Below are 22,020 nucleotides of genomic sequence, written 5' to 3'. Positions count from 1 at the left end.
GTGGGAGGAATTATCAGCTGTGGCAGCTATGTTGTTCCTTGATACTGCAAATTAAATCCAAGTTGTCTTAGCGTAGTTAGCTGTTGGCTTTAACCTTCCTTTACTGGTGAGGCTGCTGTGCAGCCTGGAAATAATGTCAGATTATTTAGAGGAAAGTGGAGGCTCCCTTCACCTGGTGACATGAAGCACCATCTTGTGTTAGTTATAAAGTTCTCTGAAGCCAACCACATGGAAAGGGATTGACCAGCTGTAAAGAAGTAGGCATGGCCGGGCGCGGTGGCTCAAGCCTGTAATCCCAGCACTTTGGGAGGCCGAGGCGGGTGGATCACGAGGTCAAGAGATCGAGACCATCCTGGTCGACATGGTGAAACCCTGTCTCTACTAAAAATACAAAAAATTAACTGGGCATGGTGGCGCATGCCTGTAATCCCAGCTACTCAGGAGGCTGAGGCAGGAGAATTGCCTGAACCCAGGAGGCGGAGGTTGCGGTGAGCCGAGATCGCGCCATTGCACTCCAGCCTGGGTAACATGAGTGAAACTCCGTCTCAAAAAAAAAAAAAAAAAAAAGGAAGTAGGCATATGTCTTGTTTAGGGAGGTTAAGTCATTCTTCATTAGTGGAAGTCAAGAAAGCTCCTGTGGTGTTATGAAGCTATTCCATAGTAGAATGTTTATAGCTTCCAACAGCTACTGATGATTGGTTCTCACATGTGGGACAAGGTCTCTGACCATAAATTATAACAGAGTGGGATTCTGTAAATGTAAATTATAACAAGGGTGTAGTCAGTTGTCTACAATGAGTTCAGTCTTGTGCCACGAGCCTTGAGGGTGTAAAGATGTCAGGCCCTACATAAATACCAGCAATTAGAGAGAAAGCCCATAGGGTACAATTAGGTGTGGGAAAGAATAGGCTTTAGGAGTTCAAAGGGCACTTGTTGTGGGCAGAGGTGGTTAAAGAGTTCATGGAGGAGACAGGTCTTTGAGCTAGACATCTAACAGTAATGACATTAATAAGAAGGTGGCTAATATTCTGTGTTCCCCTTTTCCAAGCCACGGAGCCCATCAATCCTGCAGTCCTGTGAAGGGTAACAGACAAAGAAAAGTTGTCCCTCCTCAAGAGATTGCCAAGCAGTTTGAGATTTGGGGAAATTAAACTTCCCAGTTTGAGGGATGCGTCTGAGAGATGCAATTACCCATCTGTGAAGAGAGGATAGAGGAAGAAAAAAGGAAAAAGCTTTTTTTTTTCCTTCTCCAGAGTCTGAGATCAAAAGAGTTCCAGTGATTTAGGAAGCACTTGAGAGGGATGCAGCCTGAAAATGATGGGTTGGTTACCCATCTGGAAAGAGAAGAAAAGGTGTCCCTTAGCCTCTTTCCTCCTTTTGGAGTGACCCTGGGATGCGAGAAAGATAGAAAGGCTCAGCATTTTGGGAGGCTGAGGCAGGTGGATCATTTGAGGCCAGGAGTTCGACACCAGCCTGGCCAACATGGGGAAACCCTGTCCTACTAAAATTACAAAAATTAGCCAGGCATGGTGGCAGGCACGTGTAATCCCAGATACTCAGGAGGCTGAGGCAGGAGAATCGTTTGAACCTGGGAGGAGGAGGTTGCTGTGAGTTGAGATCACATCACTGTACTACAGCCTGGGTGACAAAGCCAGACTCTGTCTCAAAAAAAGAAAAAGTTAGAAAGGGCATCTTCCTTCTTCTCTTCCCTGCTGTGTCCTCTGGGTCCCAGCGACTGACATACGTACTGTCCCATGGGTGCAGGTGCAACCTTCACCCATGTAGTAGGGAGGCCTAGCGGTTAGGAATATTCACACTTATCTACGTGCCACCCTATCCTCTCACTGTAGGTAACCTTTGGGTTCCCTAAACCTTATCTATGCCATGTTTGTAAGCATGACATCCATCCACAAAGTGGGAGGGCCTAATCCGTGGGAATTAGTCATGCTCACCTGCATTGGGCCCCTTGACTTCCGCTGTTGTCTGCCTTAGGTCTAGTGTTCCATTCCAGGGCTTCAACCTGAAGCTTGGAATTGAGTTTGAGTCAAAATAATTGCCTCAAGGGGTTGCATGGACTTATTAAATCCCAGGTGTCCCTCACCAGCCAGCAGCTAGCAGCCAGTGGGGTTACTCCTTTGCTGCCTCCTTTTCATAAGCCAAATGCTAAGGTAAAGCTGTGAAGCTGAGTCCTCCTCAAACACGGAATGGTGTCTTGTGAATTGAGGTCTTAACCTAATAAGACACCTTCAACTCCTGACATGGTAGAGAAAAGAAAAAAACAGCTTGAGGGCAGGGCTGTGTTAACTGATGACAGGGTGCAGAAAAGAGGTCCTTGGTGTTATCAAACTGAGCAAAACGAGACAATCCAGCAATCAGTCTTACTGTTTAAACAGACAATGGCTGATACCATAGAGACTAAAGGATGTGAAGTATTGCTACATTTAATAGCACATGCTAGTAAAAGTAATAGTAACAGAGTTTTCATGTTTGTCTTTTACCTGTGACCAATAACCCCACTACAAGGCTAATAACACTAAGCAAAAGATTATAGTAATTGAGACTCTCTGTCTGACATTCAGAAAGTGCCACAGTACATAATCCTACTTCAAAAAGCAAATTAAGCAAAATAATCCCAGCGGTGAAAAGGAACAAACTGTCATAAAGAGAGCCCAGTCTGGGTTTTTTAAGGGAGTTTCTTTGAGATCTTTCCTGGCTACATAGGTTTGCAGCCTGTTCACAGTCATGTTCAGATTCTCCAGTTTGCTCTGGGAGGAAAGTAGCTGGGTTTACGCAGGGACAGATTTTTAAATGGATTGTAGATCCTTCCAGCAGCAAAGCCTGGTATTTGAGGAGGTGATTGTCTGTTAGCCAGAGACTCCAGTATAGCTGGATGCAGAACAGGTGCCTCAAACATAAGGACTGAATGGCTGTCCTCCCTGTGATGGGGGCAGCATTGAGGCTAAAAGTTGTCTCTCAAGGGTGGCTTCGTCTTGACTGTTGAAGTTGGAATGTTGCTGTGAAATTGGGGAACTAGAGGCCTTGGACAAATGGCTAATGGGGCAGAGAAAAATCTCATTTCACTAGGTAACATGGTAGGGACTGAAATGTTAGGTAAAAACTCTGATTCCAGATTTTTTCCAGGCAGAGGATAGAGGGAGAGGTTTGGGGTTTGATAGGCTGTCCCCACAGTATGCCTCCTAGCAGAAGAAAATTAACTTGTCTCATAGAGAAACTGTTCGAATTCATTGGGAAGTGCTGGGTTCTTACATGGAGAGAAAAAAAAATGGAGAGGAGAGTATTCACTGAGGGTGAAATATCCTCCCAGACAGTGCCATGAATGCCTATCATTAGGGGACAAAAAGGTCTTTACTAGGTGAAATTTTAGACTGAAATTTTGAATTCCCCTGGTTCCTAGGAAATCACAAAAACAACAATTCTTTGAATTACATTCCTGGTTACTAAGGTACTGGCTGACTGTCCAACAATATTATATTCCCAGGTTGTAAAAACACCTTCAGCAGAGCACACAAAGAAGGGACAGGAGACATGATAGCCATGAAGGAGAGAATGGAAGAAAATACGATAGGAAAGACTGAAAGTCCTGGTGCTGACACTGCAACAGGCTGGAGGGGACTGTAGTTAGTTCAGGGGCCTTCAGATAACACCAAGGTGTAGCCTCAGCCAGAAACCTTCAGTTGCCCTAGGCCCTCTTTCCAACTAACTCCATGTGACAGCTAGGTCTTCCATGAATGGAAACTGGATTGGAACAGAGCCAATATTCCCAACACCCAAGGGCGATGGGGGATTGACAGAGTCTTCTCCAGCAAGCCTGTCCTCTTGAGTCTTACAGATCTGGTGGCTTCACTAACCACTCTTAACTGGCCAACAGAGGCCTGGTGTTTGTTTGACTTTGAGAGAAAAAAAAAAACTGTGGATAAGAAACTGTAGAAGGCAAAGTATTGAAGTTCTGCTCCTACTCACCCTCAGACATATCCCAGACGAGCCCTTACAAATGAAGCAGTCTAGGGTCAGTGTAGCAGTCTCTTTGTCTGAGGTGTTATCCAGAGTTCTTTGTCTCATGACCAAGAAAATTAAGGAGCGTGGCCACCAAGGGTGAGGTTGGAGTGAAAGTTTAATAAGCGAAAGAGGAAAGCTCTCAGCAACAGAACAAGGGGACCTGAAAGAAGGTTGTCGTTTTACAGTTAAATACAAAGGTTTTTATAAGAAACTTTCCTTATCTGTGTAGGTGCCTGTGTAGTTTCCCTTATCTGTGTAGCTGTAAGCATGTCTTAGGCAAGCACAGGGTGCAGCTTCTCTTGTCTGATCAACTGCAGACATGTTTTAGGCAAGCCCCTGCACCACCCCGGTGTAAGTTCCCACGGAGGGCATTGTGTACATGCCTGAAAAGGGGAGGAAACTTTTTCCTGGGAGCCCACTGATTACACAGAATACCAAGGTGTTTCTGTGTTGGGCCTCACTCCCTTATCTGTGCCTGCAGCTTGATTTTTTTCCAGGCTGCTCTTTTGTTTGAAAGAATTTAACTAAGGACCTGCCCTAACTGCCTGCTTTTTTTCTTTCTCCTCCCCGACTTGGGAGGCTGAGGCAGGAGGATCACCTGAACTTGGGGAGGTTGAGGCTGCAGTGAGCTGTGACTGTACCACTGTACTCCAGCCTGGGTGACAGACTAAGATCCTGCCTCAAACAACAAACAAACAAAAAACCAAAAAAGAAAGAAAGAAAGAAAGAAACACGCAACCCCCAAAAATCCAACAACGAGAAAACTGGAAACAACCAGGTTTCTATCAATAGGAGAATAGTGATACTGAATATGGTATACTCTTACAAGGAAACACTATTTAGCCGTGAAAAGGAACAAACTGTCGTTTGTTTTCAAGACAGAGCTGCTCACCCAGGTTGGAATGCAATGGTATGATCACGGCTCTCTGCAGCCACAACCTCCTGGGCCCAAATGATTCTCCCACCTCAGCCTCACAAGTAGCTGGGACCATAGGCACATACCACCACCATTCCCAGCTAATTAAAAAAAAATTTTTTTTGTAAAGATGCCCAGGTTGGTATCAAACTCCTGGGCTCAAGCAATCCTCCTGCCTTGAGCTCTCAAAGGGCTGGAATTATGGGATTATAGGCATGAGCCACCACGCCTGGCCAGACAAACAAGCTGTTAATACTACAACATAGATCAATCCGAAAAGTATCATACTAACTGAAAGACGCAAGATTCAAGAGTATCCCATTTTTGTGATGCTAGAACAGGCAATACTAATCTGTGGTACAAAAAAATCATTGGTGTTCTCTGGGGATGGAGATGGGGATTAACTGGGAAGGGATACAGAGGAATAAGATTTCTGAGGTAGTGGTAGTGTTCTGTATCTTAAAAGGGGTTTGCATTACTAGGTGATACCTTTGGAAAGAACCATAAACAAATACTGAACTCTAGTTAATGATATGCAGGCTGGAGCATTTAAGGGTGAAGTATACTGATATCTGTAGCTCGCTATGAAATGGATCAGAGAAGATTGATGGAAGGAGAGACAGAGTTGAGACGGAGGGGTAGATGGGTAGATACATGATAAAGTGAACATAACTAGATGTTCCTTGAAGGATGTAGGAGGAGGGTATCCAGGTGTTTACTACACAAGTCTTTGAATTTTGCTGTGTTTGAAATTCTTCATAATAAAAAGATAGGGGAAAAAAAACAACAAAACAGTTAGAGAGCAGTTCTCAGGCTGGGTTTCCAAGCAGGTGTAGTGAGGCATAGAGTAGAAGTATAGACCTGGCTGTTCACAAGCCTCAAACATTACTCTCCATTGTGCCAGAGGCCTCTGCATGTCATTGGCCTTTGCAGTTCTGCTACCAGGAATCAGTTGACTACTAGTTATTGTCTAAAAACGACCAGACGGAACATAAAACATGCTGTAATTATGGCTCTTGATTTTGTAAAGGCTTTGCTCTGTACTTTCCAAACAGATGAAGAAAAAGTGCCTGCAAACTCCATGTTTTAACTACCCCTTTTGCAGCACTTGTGAGATGGGAACTATACGTGGCTTGCCTTAGCTGGGAAGTGGTTGTGGAGATAGGGGGATGGCTTGGCTTGTTACAGGGGTTGGAAAAAGGGCAGGCCACACTGGACTGTGGAGGAGGGGGCTGGTCCTTTTCTCCCAGAGTGAGTCTGTGCTTCATCCCGAGTTTCCTTACGCGCCTGGGGCACCGAGTCCTCAGGGAGGAGGGTGGCTCATTAAGCTAGATTCTCTCATCTGGCATCTGCCCATGAGCATGCAAGCCTTCACAGTATCTCTGCTTCTGCTGTTTTCAAAGGTTGGAAAACAAAGAACCAGAGCAAAGAGGGGACAGACTCTGCTCCCACCCTCGGACATGACGCCATCTTTGTTTTCCGCTCCAGGTGATCGTGTTGCCATCGAGCCTGGTGCTCCCCGAGAAACTGATGAATTCTGCAAGATTGGCCGATACAACCTGTCGCCTACCATCTTCTTCTGTGCCACACCCCCCGATGATGGGAACCTCTGCCGGTTCTACAAGCACAATGCAGCCTTCTGCTACAAGTTAGTATCCACAGTCCCAATGGGTCACCTGGGACCTCTTTCCCTTCATTAGTTTGGTATTCTTTTCTAGTTTCCTGTGGTTATTTCTTTATTCTTTTAGGTCATAATTCCAAACACGAGGCATCCCCTGGGCAGGCTGCTCTTGGTGGTGGCATTGAGGGAGGGTAGCCTCCCTAGGAATAAGACTGACTCACAGTGGCTGGTTTTAGTCTTTCAATTTCAGTTTCCCTTACTTAGAGCAACATTAGAAAACTATTGCTGAATATCACTCACCCTCTGCAGACATCCTGGAGAGAACTCCTGTGGTTCATCCTCCATTATTAGTTTCTACTGCAACTATCAGAAAAGAAACCTACAACAATGACCTCGACAATAACAACACCACACCGTGACAGCAACGGCTGACATTTCCTGAGGAACCGTGGTGCGCTGCCAGGGCTAAAGCTCTGGGGTCCTGGATCTACTCCCTCCTAGCCAGTGATTTGGGAGAAATGATTTAACTTTTCTCTGCTTCAGCTTCATTTAATCACCAAAGTATTAAATAAGGTGATGCATGGAGAGTCATAATTGTTATTACTATATGCCTGCCCTTGTGCTAATAAGTGGTTTGCATGCCTTAACTTATTTAATCTCCACAAGAATAATGGTGAGGTGAGCACTGTTATTGGGTTAACCCAGGCAGAAGGAAGCTCGTTGACTTGGGCACAGAGCAGAGCCAAGAGTCAAACTGGGGTCTCTGTGATACTCAAGCTCCTGCCCTTTTCCCACTCCCCTATCCTGCTCCAATTCTCACCCCTGGAATTGTGAAGTTGAGTCTGGAAGAAGCAAAGTGCTGTCCTTTCTGCATGGCCCTTCCATGGCCCCAGCCTTTGAGCACTGGGGTGCTGAAGTGCAGCTCTCTCCCTGACCCAACCCAGATGCACTCCCCTCCCACCCCAGCCTGGCCCCCGTGGTGGTTGTCAGCCAGGATGCGACCTGTCTGATGGAGGCCAGGTGCCAGTCACAGGAGCAGTCCCAGAGATCTGAGTTTTTCTAGGGCCCACTGGGAGCCTTGTGAGGAGTCACAGAGCGGAGCCCTTGTGATGGGTTTAAGTCAACACCTGAACCTGCTCTAGAAGTAAGCAGGTTCCGTGTGCAGAGTCCACCTTTCAGCAAGTGCTTTCTGAATGAGCCCATCTCTTTTGGGCCCTTTCCAAGTCAAGGGACCAAACAAAAGTTTCATGGAAGGCAGAAGGGCATAATGGTGAAGCCCACTGGTCTTTGCCGATTACAACTGTGTGACCTTGAGCAGATTACTTAAATTTTGTAATTTTGATATCCTCACCTGTAAAATATAGTAATGGTACCTCCCTCACAGAATTATTGGTGAGATCCAGTGAGAAAGACGTATCAAGTCTCCAGCCTGAGGTCTGGCACAGTGTAGGTGCCAGTAAATGGTAGCAAGCTTTGCCACAGCCATGGCCTAGCGGTCTGGGGATGGAGGTCCAGGATTAGGAAAGAGAGCCTTGTGCTGGCGGTTTGTAGGGAATGATGGGGCCATGGTTGGCAGTGGCAGTGGGGGTGCTGAGGAAGGTCTCTGGGGCATCATACAGCCTCTGCCTCTCTTCTCCTCCCAGGGTGCTTTCTGCCCATATCCCCAGTTCTACTCTAGACCCAAACCCTCCTCTCTGATGTCTTTTTAGGATCCCCATATTACCATGACCTCTTTATTTTCATACTCACCTATTTTCTATTTTCCTGCTTCATTCCTGGCTTCTTGATCATCCATTACCCTCTTTGGCCTATTTCCTGAACCCCACTGTAAAAACTACCAAGTTGCCTCATCACTCCCTAGTGTTTATCAAGTCATGAAAGGTTAGGGCTGGAGAGAAAGTTGGAATCTTCTCATCCTTGTTCCCTATGAAACCCCACTTGACAAGAATGGGGAGGGTGGACTCAGTGGCTCTCCCAAGGTCAGTGGCAGCAGGGCTGGGCTCCAGGACTCCTTGTGTACCCTTCTGGTTACACCCCAGGTGGCTTTCCAACATGGTTAGCTGTGTTGGGTACAAGGGGATGAGGCAGCGTCTGCTTAATCCGTAGGGTGCTCTCCCTGAAAAATCTTCCCTCATCACCTTCCCCAGTCTCAGCTCTCCTCGGTGCAGTTCTCATGCAGGCCACCCTTTGCATAGAGCCCTGATGAGTTCTGCAGGAGGCCCACATGTGGAGGGGCAGGCGTGTCTGGCAGCCTGTGGAGGGGAGGTCCCTGAAAGAGTTTAGGAATCTTCACTATTTCATTTTAAACTTTTTCCCATTATATAGAAGTGATACTTCCAGAGTGAGTAGGAGTGTGACAGAAGTCAGAGCAGGAAAGTGGATTTAAATAGGGGAAGTGATGGGAAAGAAGCCGAGGGGAGGGGATAAGGGGGTGGTGGGTGGCAGCTGGGCCTCCACAGGCCTGGTGAGTGATTCTGTCAAGGAACAGGGATGGTGACAGTACGACTCTGAGTTAATCTCTTGAAGATTGGGGACAGTGTTGAGAGGATCATGGGGATGAGCATGTGGTTTGGCTGCCACATTTATTTCTTTCTGGAACTTGAGGGTTTTCTTGTTCCTGTGTGTGGAGATTTGGGGCACTGGGCAAAATCCTGGACACTGAGGAACTAGCAGAAATGGGATATCAATATTAGCAACACAGCTGCTCGTATCAGGAGCCAGCTGATACGGGACAGGGAGAGGATATGAAATCAGGACACCTTGGTTAAGTCTGGCATTCCATTCCCTTGCCTGGTAACCTTGGCAGTTCTCTTAATGTCATTGAGTTTCAGTTTTCTTTTCCATAAAATAAAGGTTTTAAAAAAAAGACTGCCCTTCCTGCCTAACCGGATTATCATGAGGATTAAATGAGATAATGGCAAGCACGCTTCCTTATCTGTAAAGCCTGATGCAAATGTTTGCTGTCATAATCTTATTGATAGGGTCAAGATGCCAGTGGAAGTGAAAACCTAGGGCCCAGAGTGAAGGTGACACAGCATTTAGCCAGCTATGTGAAACAGGTCCTTTTTCATCTTAACTGGTCCTGGGTCAGCTGGGCAGCTGCTGTCCTCAGATGTGGTTCTTCTGGAATGTATAATATGGGGGGGGGGTGGCGACTATCAGAGTGATGCCCATTGCTACATCACTGTTATGCAAAGCTGGTGATAGGATTGTTTGCTAAAGTGAAACTAAAAAGGCTCTAAGTTTGAGAAGCAGATGAGATGCTGGAATGTGGCCGTGTTAACCCCTTGTTAAATAAACTTTTCATTTATTAATGACAACCCCCATACCTTAGCTTGGATAGCACATTAAAGAAAACATAATGTGTTCATTTCTCTGAAGTGATTTCTCCGAAGAAAACCATGTTGCCGTCTTCAGATGGGGACAGTGTGGCACAGGTTCTGGGATCAGAACATATCTGGCTTCTAATTCGAACCCTTTGGGCCCCTCACTAGCTTTGGACCTTTGGGGCAAGTCATTTAACCCACCACGTCTGTTTCCTCATCTGTAAAATGGGAATGATAGTACCTATCACAGAACTATTCCAGATATTTACATGAGTTAATGTATATAAATTACTTAGCACATTGCTCTGTACATAAATAAATGCTAGATAAATGTTAGCTATGGTTGTTATTACAGTAACAGGCATACATAACACTATTGTTAGCATTGTAGTTAACTCAGAGGATCTCTGTGTGTTGAATGACTCCTCAGGCTTCCTGACAACGTCACCTTTGAGGAAGGTGCCCTGATTGAGCCACTTTCTGTGGGGATCCATGCCTGCAGGAGAGGCGGAGTTACCCTGGGGAACAAGGTCCTTGTGTGTGGAGCTGGTAAGAAACAGAAGCCACCCTGTTGTGGGTTCATTGACTGGGAATGTGGGGATCCCTGTGCCCATCTCATTTCCCCTCCAACGCTTGGATTTGTTCTAGAATCTTTCTGAGTAAGGAAGGATTGCAGTGTACCATTCCCTCAGTGACTAGCACTTTGCTAAACAAATGAGTATCTGCAGACATGATATTAACTAAGGTTACATTTCCCAGGCAACATAGCCCTTTTGTTCATTTAAAGAATGAATTGGCTGGGCACAGTGGCTTATGCCTATAATCCCAGCACTTTGGGAGACCAGAGCAGGTGGATCACTTGAGCCCAGGAGTTCGAGAACAGTCTAGGCAACATGGTGAAACCCCGTCTCTGCAAAAAAATAAAATTAGCTGGTGTCGTAGTGTGTATCAGTGGTCCCAGCTACTCAGAAGCCTGAGGTGGTAGGGTCACTTGAGCTTGGGAGGTTGAGGCTGTAGTGAGCCATGATTGTGACGCTGAACTCCAGTCTGGGTGACAGAACAAGACCCTGTCTCAAAAAAAACAAGACCCCATCTCAAAATAAACAAACAAATAAAAGGAATTAATCTGGGCTGGGTGTGGTGGCACATGCCTGTAAATCCCAGCACTTTGGAAGGCTGAGGCAGGCAGATCACTTGAGGTCAGAAGTTCAAGACCAGCCTGGCCAACGTGATGAAACTTTGTCTCTACTAAAACTACAAAAATTAGCCAGGTGTGGTGGTGTGCCCCTGTAGTCCCAGCTACTTGGGAGGCTGAGGCAGGAGAATTACTTGAACCTGGGAAGCAGGGGTTGCAGTGAGCCAAGATCATGCCACTGCACTCTAGCCTGGGCGACAGAGTGAAACTCTTGTCTCAAAAAAAAAAAAAAGGAATCAATCTGGTGATTATTTTTGAGCACTTGATGGGAAACTAGGGACTTTTTTTTTTTTTTTTTTTTTTGAGATAGAGTCTCACTCTGTTGCCCAGGCTGGAATGCAGCAGTGCAAACTTGGCTCACTGCAGCCTTCATCTTAAAGAAATATTTCTGATAGTAAAGAGAAGGGAAACTCTGAGAACTTTTTTTTTTTGGTTTGTTTGTTTCAGACAGAATCTTGCTCTGTCATCCAGGCTGGAGTGCAGTGGCACAATTTGAGCTCACTGCAACTTCCTCCTCTCAGGTTCAAGCGATTCTACTGCCTCCTGAGTAGCTGGGACAACAGGTGCATGCCACCATGCCTGGCTAATTTTTTGTATTTTTAGTAGAGAAGGGGTTTCACTGTGTTAGCCAGAATGGTCTCAATCTCCTTACCTTGTGATCCACCTGCCTCGGCCCCCCAAAGTTCTGGGATTACAGGTGTGAGCCACCGTGCCTGGCCGACTCTTAGAACTTTCAAATCATACCAGTGAAGTGATGGCCTAGTCCCATCAGTGAATACGACAGACCCTGCTCCTGGCCAGTGGAAGGAGGAGTGAGCAGTGGTCTGTTCCCACACCAGTGTGAGCCAGCACTCTGCCTGCAGTGGGGTTGTAGCTGGCTGCCTTCTCTCATCACCTGTTTCAGCCACCTGGAACAAGCCCTAGCAGCCTCAGACCAAGTCATTCTAGGCGTCTAACTACTGGTGACCCAGACAGTATGCTCACACCTTGTGGGTGTGATCTGGTATTCCTCATATGTGTTTGTGATTTTCTTTGGCAGGCCAAATAAGTGATCACAGGGCTTCCTAAGAAGGGTGATGGATGTAGTATATACTTGCTACAATGGGCTAGCAGACTGCAGAACTCGGGTGGCAGATTCTTAGAAAAGTCTGCATGGATCCAGTACCTTTTTACCATAGAAAAGGAAAATAAGTCATACATACCACACACATGCATGCCCTGCCCCCAGTACACACACACAGAAATTCACCTGTAATCCTATCACCGATTAGCCCAGGAGAATCACTATTGATATTTTGGTGTAGAATCTTTTTAGTTTTTTTGTTTGTTTGTTTTATTTCTGAGACCATGCTAAATACACTTCCTTTTACCTACTCCTTTTAAAAAATCAGGCCAGGCACAGTGGCTCATGCCTGTAATCCTAGAACTTTGGGAGGTGAGGCAGGCAGATCACCTGAAGTCAGGAGTTCAACACCAACCTGGCCAATATGGTGAAACCCCATCTCTACTAAAAATTAGCCAGCCATGGTGGCAGGCACCTGTAATCTTAGCTACTCAGGAGGCTGAGGTGGGAGAATCGCTTAAACCCTGAAGGTGGAGGTTGCAGTGAGCTGAGACCACCCCACTGCACTCCAGCCTGGCAACAAAGGGAGACTGCATCTCAAAAAAAAAAAAAAAAAAAAAAAAAAAAAAAAAGAAATCAATATGCTGTGAACATTTGTCCATGTCAATAGAGTTATGGCATAATTTTTAATAGCTGTGTAGTTTTTAAATTATGCTTTGTTGGACATTTCAAGTATTATTTTCCAGTGTTTTGTTTTCTGAGGGAGCTCACAAAATTGTTCGCAGGAGGTATGTACAAAAAGTAAATCCCCAAAGATATTCTACATTGCTTTCATTCTGTGGGTCTGGTTTTTATATTAAAACCATAGCGTCAGGTAGCATGCAGATACTATAGGGAAGCAGGTATCTCAGGCAAATTCTTGGATACCTGAGTATCCTGGGCCAACCCAAGGAACCAGCTCACTTAAGGACCCTCTCCAGGTGGTCCTCAGAGGGCACCTAAGAGGAATATGTCTCTCTCTGGGGGAGGTGTGATGGGTTCTTATGAAGGTAGGGGCAAAGAAAGAACAGGAAAACAAGTCCAAACCTTCTGAGATTTCTTATTCTCTGAGTAAGTGTATGTTTTATTTAATCCTATGGTTCTTTGAGATTATCTCCACCAGTGCCCAAGAGTGAGTGGGAAATTTTTAGCTCTGAGGTTTGAGAGGATTAAATGGAACCCAGCGCTAGGAGCATATTTTATGCAAAGAATAATTCTTCATGTATTCATTCACTTCTGCATTCAACAAACAGCTGCTAAGGTCTTATCATGCCAGGCACTGGGATAGATGCTAGAGACACGCAAAAGCTGTGGTTCCTGTCCATGGCCCGGACAAGTGGGAGAGCAGATGTTGAGTATTTCACACACATCTTCCATATTCTACTTTGTTTAGGGCCAATCGGGCTGGTCACAATGCTCGTGGCCAAGGCAATGGGAGCATCTCAAGTAGTGATGACTGGTAAGACTTTGTTCTTTTTCACTCTCCTTGACTGGGAAACAGCTGGGCCTGCTGTATGTGTATGTGTGAGGAGAGGCTATCTGTGACTGTGGAGGGGGTAAATGTGTGTGCCCTGTGGGTTGTGGAGATATAGAAGGGTATGAGTGTTTTGTGTTGGGAGAGGCTATCTGTGGGGGAGAGAGAGAGAGTAGCTGTGTGGCAGATATGTGAGTATGTTTGTGTGAGGAGAAGCTGTGAGTGTGTGTCTGTGTGTAGCTGTGTGGTGGATATGGGGGTGTGTGGAGATGAAGCAGCAGTGAGTGTGTGTTTTGTGTGAGGAGAAGCTGTGTGAGAGTGTATATGTGTGTAGCTGTGTGGTGGATATGGGGGTGTATGAGGGTGTAGAGCAGGGGTGTCCAATCTTTTAGCTTCCTCGGGCCGCATTGGAAGAATTGTCTTGCCACACATTAAAAAAATACAATAACACTAACGATAGCTGATGAGCTAAAAAAACCCTCAAAGTCCTGAGCTGCATGGGGGCTGTGGGTTGGACAAGCTTGATGTGAAGAGTGTGTGTGTCGGGCTCAGCACCACCGCCCACTGCACCGGAGCTTTGCTGCCATCTGATCTTGCACCTCCATTTACTTTTCTTCCTAATGAGTCATCAGATTTCTCTGATTGAAATAAATTTTTTTTACCATCAGATCTGTCTGCTCCCCGGTTATCCAAAGCCAAGGAGATCGGGGCTGATTTAGTCCTCCAGATCTCCAAGGAGAGCCCTCAGGAAATCGCCAGTAAGGTAGAAGGTCTGCTGGGATGCAAGCCGGAAGTCACCATTGAGTGCACCGGGGCAGAGGCCTCCATCCAGGCGGGCATCTACGTGAGTGGGCTGAGGGCAGCTTTCAGGAATCACTGTAGGGGAGTAAAGGAGGCAGAAGTAGGGAGTGAAGCTTCTTTACCAACTTGCTGTGTGGACCCCAAGCCAAAATGGTTCATTTTTTGCTATCTCTGTTTTCTTATCTCAAACTTGCCTTACATCCTCATTGGGCCATCTGAGGGTCACACAAGATAACAGCTGTACGTGAGCCTTGAAAAAGGTTAAGGACACACGCCTTTGGGATGGGCTTGGCTTCGTGACAGGAAACCATGTCTTAATTTAATGTGGGAAATCCCTATCTTATTTTATTGAGGAAAACTGTAGCCTTCTAGTCATTGATCTAAAGTGACAGTCATGAATTCAGTTAGTTATGAAGGTGAAGTGATTTTCCAGGGTCACAGCAGGCTACTGCTTGTATTGTGTCCCAGAACTAGGAGCATATAAGCTGCCAATGCCTGACTCACCCCTCAGTGACCTACCAGCCACTTATGGGACGTTGCCAGGAAGTAGGGGTGGTGGGAAGGAGTGGCGTTGACAGATCGAAGGATGAGGAAAAGAGGGCAAAAAGAATAAGTTCCAGGTTCCAGGCCCTACAGTATGCCAGGTTCTCTGCTCTACTTTATGAACATGATTTATACCTTTGCATAATACGCCTGAAAATCAGTTACCATTATATGCTGAGGGATTTGTGGTTTGTTTGAGGCAAGCCAAATCTTGCCCAGGCCCAGGCCCAGCCCTGCCAGGCCCCAGTGCCTGAGCTGCTTTGCTACTTAGGAGAGGAAGGGAAGGAGGGGACCAGCAACCATGAGAGGGTGGGGAGGACGGAGACTGTCCCTGGGGAGGGTAGCAGGCAGCTGCCACCACAGGGAACTCCCGCCCTTGCCTCCCAGACAGCTTCCCCACGGTAGCGTGGACTTCCTCCTTCCTTCTGAGTCACAGCTGATTCATGCATGAGGGCACTTCGCATCACATGAGACATTCTAGGGAAGGCTGACCCACCAAGCTGAGTAGCAGAGCTACCTTGACCTCCTCCTGCAGAGTTGCCCAGTGGCCTTGGGAGCTGAGGAGCGGTGATGGAGAGGGAGGAGTGGGTGCCATCTTGGCACTGTCCTGAGTTTCAGCTGGAGTCTGCCAGCCCTCTGCTTCACTGTCAGGGACAGTGGTCACCATGTGGGAAAGGGCAAAAACAAAAAGCTAAAGCTTAGAGAGGAACAACGGGTCTGTGCGTGACTGATCTACCCAGGGTATGTCTTAGGTACTGCTATGTGCCAGGCTCTGTGCTGGGCACTTTGAGGGCTAAGACATGAGTAAGTCGTGTCTACTGTCTTCAACTTGTCAGCAGGTCAGTGACCTCCACACCACAGAGACAGTATAAGCTGGGGGACTTAAAGGACATGGCCCTCCTTCCTCTTATGCCCCGCTCTTAGAGCACTTGGGACAGTTGGCATTTCCAGATGCTGATGGTGGAGGCCTGGTTGCCAGGCTACCTGAGGCAGGCATGGAGGTGTGTGTAACCCATGGGCCTCACCAGGCCTGAAGCAGTGTCTCTCTTGATGTAGGGAGTGGAACTGTCACGCATGACAGGTGCTGTAGAATGCTACAGGCCACCCCGCCAATGAGCAGGTTAAGTGACTGCATCAAATATGGACATATCTGGGCATCACCGTCCTGCCAGGTTGTGACTGGATAGTGTTTGTGATGAGACGTTGCAAATGCTTTGGGGCAGAATTGATGTCCTTTCCGTGGTGCAGAGGCCATAGCTACAGGACAGTGTCCAAGTGGTTCCAGCATTCCTTGACCTGTGGCCAGCACACTGCTGGCATCTTGGCATCTTGGGATGGCCAGTTGGTGTTCCTCCTTATCACCAGGTAGAGAGGAAGTACTGATGAGGAAGTAGTTTCCCTGGAAAATGGGCTGAGAGGGCACGTCCAGGGTGCAACAGCTCTGAAGCAGCCGCACCGGGAGTCACACCCACACCACCCGAACCCCGAGTTCACCTCTTGCCCATGGCACCGCAGGCCTCGCTCTGTGTGTATCCTTCCTCTCAGAGGTGGAGGCTGTGACGTGTGCCTTTCTCTAGTTTCACTGTTTAGCACCTACAGTGGTCCCAATAAATGCTTGCTACTGACCATCATCAACACCCAGCGTGAATGAATTGTGCCTTGTCCTGTCTCTCACCACACTTAGCACAGTAATCCCCAGAAAGCCATGGAACAGGCACAGCCCTCACAGGGAGTTCTGGGGAAATTGTCAGGAGAAATTTTTACTGTCACCTCTGACCCATTCCAAGGGGAGAACTGATAAGCCAGATAAACATTCAAGGAAGACAAAACCCATTATGGCTCATGCTGTTGAGGTAAACATCTCTGGAACATAAAGGTTTCTCACTGCCAGCCTGCACGCACGTACACAGCATTTTTTAAACCACAGAATACAAGTGGCCCATCTGTACCATGTTTATAGTTTCCTCACCACCGGTGAGCTCAGAGGGCGGGTGGTTCCTTCGAGCTCTGATGAAAGTGCTGACAGCGGAGGGGCGCTCTGGGGGTGCTTCCACAGGTCCTGACTCTGGAAGTGGCTGAAGCCAATATTGGGTCTCGAATCTTTGGAAGGCGTTCCCACTGTGCCCGATTCTCCATGGGTTAAGTGTATTTTTCAGAAGCTTTAAAGAAAACAGTGTTTACTCTGCCATTTGGTTGGCAGGTTGAGCAGTTCAGCAGTATACAAAAGTCATATTCTCTGGAATTTTTGGATGCTCAGCTGATGCAACCGGCAGCTACTTGTGTGATGACAGTATGTTATTTTAAGTGGGAAGTCAGTGTCTGCTTATCTTCTGCGCTTTCTTGTTTTTACCTCCTTTTCAGGCCACTCGCTCTGGTGGGACCCTGGTGCTTGTGGGGCTGGGCTCTGAGATGACCACTGTGCCCCTAGTGCATGCAGCCACCCGGGAGGTGGATATCAAGGGCGTGTTTCGATACAGCAACACGTGAGTATGCTTCGGGTGAGCAGGATGTCCAGCTTCCAGCAAGACCAGGTCAGGCCCCACTCAGCCTCTGGGCCTACCAGTCTCTGCCTGCTTGTTCATGGGGGTCACTCTCTGGCCACACTGACAGCTGTGTGATATAACAGGGATCCAAAGGAAGAACACTCACTCCCAGTTAAAGAATGGGAGGGACAGAAGGATGGATGGAGTGAGGGAGGGGATTTTGAAGCACGCTCTTGCTGGGTGTCTGCTGCTTATCCTCCCCAGAACCCTTGAAGGTTGAGTATAATGCTCATGCTCTTTTACAGGTGGCCAATGGCAATTTCGATGCTTGAGTCCAAGTCTGTGAACGTAATGCCACTCATCACCCATAGGTTTCCTCTGGAGAAAGCTCTGGAGGCCTTTGAAACATCCAAAAAGGGATTGGGGTTGAAAGTCATGCTCAAGTGTGACCCCAATGACCAGAATCCCTGATGTGAATTGGCTCTGCCCTCATCCTCAGTCTTGGGAATCTCAGGACAGAATGGCTGGACAGGGGTGGGCTTTGATGCAGAACTTTCTGTCCTGAATGTTAAGAACAATTAATACAATTCATTACAAACAGAAGGCCTTACACAGAGGAATTGGTGTGCCTTAAAGATACAATTTGGGATAGTTTTGGGGAACTTGTAGCCAGAATGACCTGTTAATGCTGAGCAAAGTGCAGCAAGTAGAGCAAAGTTTGGCAGGCAGGTGCCAGGAAATTCCCTTCTTCCTGGAGTGCCTTCCTTGAGTAAGGAAGTCTGGCCCTTGGGTTTCCTGGTTCCACTGCTAATGACTAGGAGGGGAATGAGGGCTGAGTTATAAAGAGACAACTTCTTGAAGACTTAACGGGCCCAGAAGCGGATTTTCATGGAAATCTGCTACTCAGGGTCTGGGATGAAGGCTTGTCAGCACTTTCAGTTTAGAATGCAATGTTCCTAGAGACACATTGGCTATTTGGTTTGATGATAAAAGGAGAATAAAAAAAGGCATCACTTTCCTGGATCCAGGATAATTTTAAAACCAACCAAATTAATATAATTCATTATATTAATATATTAAAGGCTATAGGTTAAACCAGCTTGCATTCCCCTAATATGGAAAAATTAAGAGGGCTTCTCAGCACTGTGTGAAGATTGCCTCTTCTTCAACTCCTGAGAATTGTGTTACTTCACTTGCCAAGTGAAGGACCCCCTCCCCGACATACCCTGCCCCACCTCCAGGCATGGTCCCTTGTCACCAGGCAGCCAAGAAACTGCTACCTACGGACATCACCAGAGACCAGGAGGGTTTGGTTGGCTCACAAGACTTCCCTACCCTGCAAGATTATCATCCCCTCCTAGGCTCATACTCACTGATAATTATTAGACAATTCCATTTCTTTCTGGTTATTATAAACAGAAAATCTTTCCTCTTCTCATTGCCCATAAAGGCTCTTGGTATCTTTCTGTTGGAATGATTTCTATGAACTTGTTTTATTTTCATGGTGGGTTTTTTCCTGGTAAGATTTGGATCAAAATCACATCATGCCCATTTGTGACTTCAAGATTATTCATCAAGAATGAGGATATAGTAGCCATGACATAGCTTGAACTATGACCTTTAATCCCTTACTTTGGCTGCAGGTGGAGGGTGAGTTTGAAGAGGTTCTGATTTTCTTGTAACTTGGGAAAGCCATGTCCTTGTGCCTCAATCTTTCAAAGTGCTTTGGGTAATAAATATTGTTCATGGTATCTGACTCAAGCTACTCTTTATGCCGCTGTTTAGGGAGGAATGGACTTAGGTTACCCATTTCCCAGAGGGAAGGATCCTAGGATTTTTGAAGGTGACATATTTTCTGCACCAAGTATAATTTCGACATGAATCATCTCTAATCCTCACAACAAGCCACGTACACAATCACTTTGTAAGTAAGGAAAATATTAAGTGCCGAAAGAGTCCTTAAGATTGTTTAACACAACCCTTCAGTTAACAAGGGAGGAAACTGAGGCTCAGATTGGGGAAGTGACTTGGCACATCACACAGTGGGTTAGTCAATGGCCCAGGATCAGACAGAGCCCAGGAATCCTGGCATGAAATTCTTCACAACATGCTGCCTCTGAGAGGCCTGAGGGGTCCAGTTCTAGAGGACAAATGATGCTCCCCATGCCACCACCCCCACCAAGCAGCTCCTACTGATGAGAAAATGCACTAAGCAGTCTTGGTGGGAACATCATCCTCACACCCTGCGCCCACTTGCAGGTGCCTAGGGAAGGAGCTCAGTGTCTGCTTCAGTCAGGGCTTTAAGAGGAGAAGGAAGCTAGGAGTGAAGGGCAGAGGCTTCACCAGAGAATGTCCACTGGTGACTTGGAGACAGTTCCTGCAGACTATGCACTCCTACCCAAGCCATTTCACTGCTGCCCCTTCATCATTGTCCTCCCTGAGCCCTAGGAAGAAGTCTGTTTGCAAGATGGCCCCCAAAGATGACCCTGACCAGTCCCCACCACCTGTAGCCAGACTCAGCCTTGGTCCCAGCTAGCTTCTAGTAGTGAGCATTGCTTCCCTGTTATTTGACCTCCGTACTTTGAGCCTAGGTTGACATAAGCAGGGGACAGTTCTTAGAAAAGGCAAATATCCCATAAATCCTATTTGCCTCCTCTTCTCCTAACGTCTGGCTCCACCAACTCCCCAATAGGACTTCTGTACACACAATAGGAGCCAGGAGTGAGGATGGCAGGACTGTGCTACACAAGGGAGACTGGGTGGGGAAGATGTCACAGAACAAGTGACTGAGTCCAGAGGTGACCTCACACCAGCATCTGCAGCCAGAGGTGGGATGCAAGAGGGAATTTCTGGCACCAACATGTCCCCTTTCTCCTCTGGGGTTTGTGGAGCAGCCCGCTGCTTGCTACCCTCCCGGTTTCCCATAGGGTTCTTCCCAGCTCTCCACCCTGACACTCCTTCACTTCTTAGCACTGGTGGTGCTGACTGGGTGGGGTCCTCAAGTGTTGACTGAAAGCATAAGCCAATTGCCAGGCACTGCTGACAGAGCACACAGAGGCTGCCTCCCAAGGTCAGGGAGCTTGTGGGGAATTCACACTCTTGGTTCCGGGAATGATATCACTGAGTCAATCAATATTGATTGAGCACTTAGGTGGTAGTGGTGGTGGTGGTGGCAGGAATGAATTCCTGGGCTTCCTGCAGCCCCTTCCATGAATCTCTACACATATAAAATATGTACATGCATTTGTAAACATTAATGTGAGTGTACTTTACTTTTTTCGTTTTACTTATAACAGATAAGGACTTTTATTTTATTTTTTTGAGACGGAGTTTTGCTCGTTACCCAGGCTGGAGTGCAATGGCGCGATCTCGGCTCACCGCAACCTCCGCCTCCTGGGTTCAGGCAATTCTCCTGCCTCAGCCTCCTGAGTAGCTGGGATTACAGGCACGCGCCACCATGCCCAGCTAATTTTTTGTATTTTTAATAGAGACGGGGTTTCACCATGTTGACCAGGATGGTCTTGATCTCTTGACCTCGTGATCCACCCGCCTCGGCCTCCCTAAGTGCTGGGATTACAGGCTTGAGCCACCGCGCCCGGCCTAGGACTTTTAAAAAAATCATAATTTTCATGCCCACCCAGGACACCAAAAAATAAAAATAAATAAAATTTTAAAAATCACAATTATTAAATAATTCTCATTACTATACCTGACAAAACTAATGGTAATTTCATAACAGCTAATACCCAATCAATCCATGCCATGTTTTCCCTAACCTAAGAAGAAATAGAAAAAATTACTTTTTTTCTTTTTCTTTTTCTTTTTTTTTTTTTTTTTTTTTTTTCAAAGGCAGGGTGTTGATCAGAGTCACTGCAATATCAAACTCCTGGGCTCAAGTGATCCTCCTGTCTCAGCCGTTGGGGTAGCTGGAATGACAGGCACGCACCACCATGCCTGGCTACTTTTAAAAAAGTTTTTGGTAGAGAAAAAATATTTAAAAGGTCTCACTATGTGGCCCAGTGTGTTCTTGAACTCCTGGCCTCAAGCAATCTTCCTGCCTCAGCTTCCCAAAGCACTGAGATCACAGCATAAGGCACCATGCCCAGCCAAAACTTTACTTTTTTACACTTGCTTTTCTGGAATCAGGATGTAAACATATTGCATATGGTTGATATATGAAGCCTCTTTTATCTTTTATTTTTTCTTCTTTCTTTTTTTTTTTACCCACCATTTATTTATTTTATTGCATTTTAGGTTTTGGGGTACATGTGAAGAACATGCAAGATTGTTGCATGGGTACACACGTGGCAGTGTGATTTGCTGCCTTCCTCCCCGTCACCTACATTTGACATCTCTCCCCTTGCTATCTCTCCCCAGCTCCCCATCCCCCCCATCCCTCCCCTATTTCCCCCCAACTGACCCCAGTGTGTAGTGCTCCCCTCCCTGTGTCCATGTATTCTCAGTGTTCAACACCCGCCTATGAGTGAGAACATGCAGTGTTTGATCTTCTGCTCTTCTGTCAGTTTGCTGAGAATGATGGTT

General features: G+C 46.7%; 1 protein-coding gene and 1 long non-coding RNA gene across 2 annotated transcripts in view; one reads left to right on the top strand and one right to left on the bottom strand.

The window, feature by feature from the left end:
• Positions 1 to 19,234, top strand: part of SORD (sorbitol dehydrogenase) — a 39,118-nt gene extending 19,884 nt beyond the window's left edge. The window contains exons 4-9 of the mRNA XM_032297603.1: positions 6,422 to 6,581; positions 10,311 to 10,429; positions 13,571 to 13,636; positions 14,320 to 14,495; positions 17,357 to 17,478; positions 17,784 to 19,234. Coding sequence (XP_032153494.1) covers positions 6,422 to 6,581; positions 10,311 to 10,429; positions 13,571 to 13,636; positions 14,320 to 14,495; positions 17,357 to 17,478; positions 17,784 to 17,949 — 809 coding nt within the window. The 3' untranslated portion in view covers positions 17,950 to 19,234. The remainder of the gene's footprint in view (positions 1 to 6,421; positions 6,582 to 10,310; positions 10,430 to 13,570; positions 13,637 to 14,319; positions 14,496 to 17,356; positions 17,479 to 17,783) is intronic.
• On the bottom strand, positions 18,936 to 21,201 carry LOC116564461. Its single transcript, XR_004274909.1, has 2 exons — positions 21,086 to 21,201; positions 18,936 to 20,781 (listed from the first exon to the last, which is right to left on the bottom strand). It is a non-coding gene; the product is annotated as an uncharacterized LOC116564461 (long non-coding RNA).
• Between the last annotated feature and the right edge of the window lie 819 nt (positions 21,202 to 22,020).

Source organism: Sapajus apella, unplaced genomic scaffold, assembly GCF_009761245.1.
Source record: "Sapajus apella isolate SASKATOON/1434 unplaced genomic scaffold, GSC_monkey_1.0 scaffold37, whole genome shotgun sequence".
In the NCBI taxonomy this organism is placed as follows: Eukaryota; Metazoa; Chordata; class Mammalia; order Primates; family Cebidae; genus Sapajus; species Sapajus apella.
This window is presented reverse-complemented; position numbering and strand designations above follow the sequence as displayed.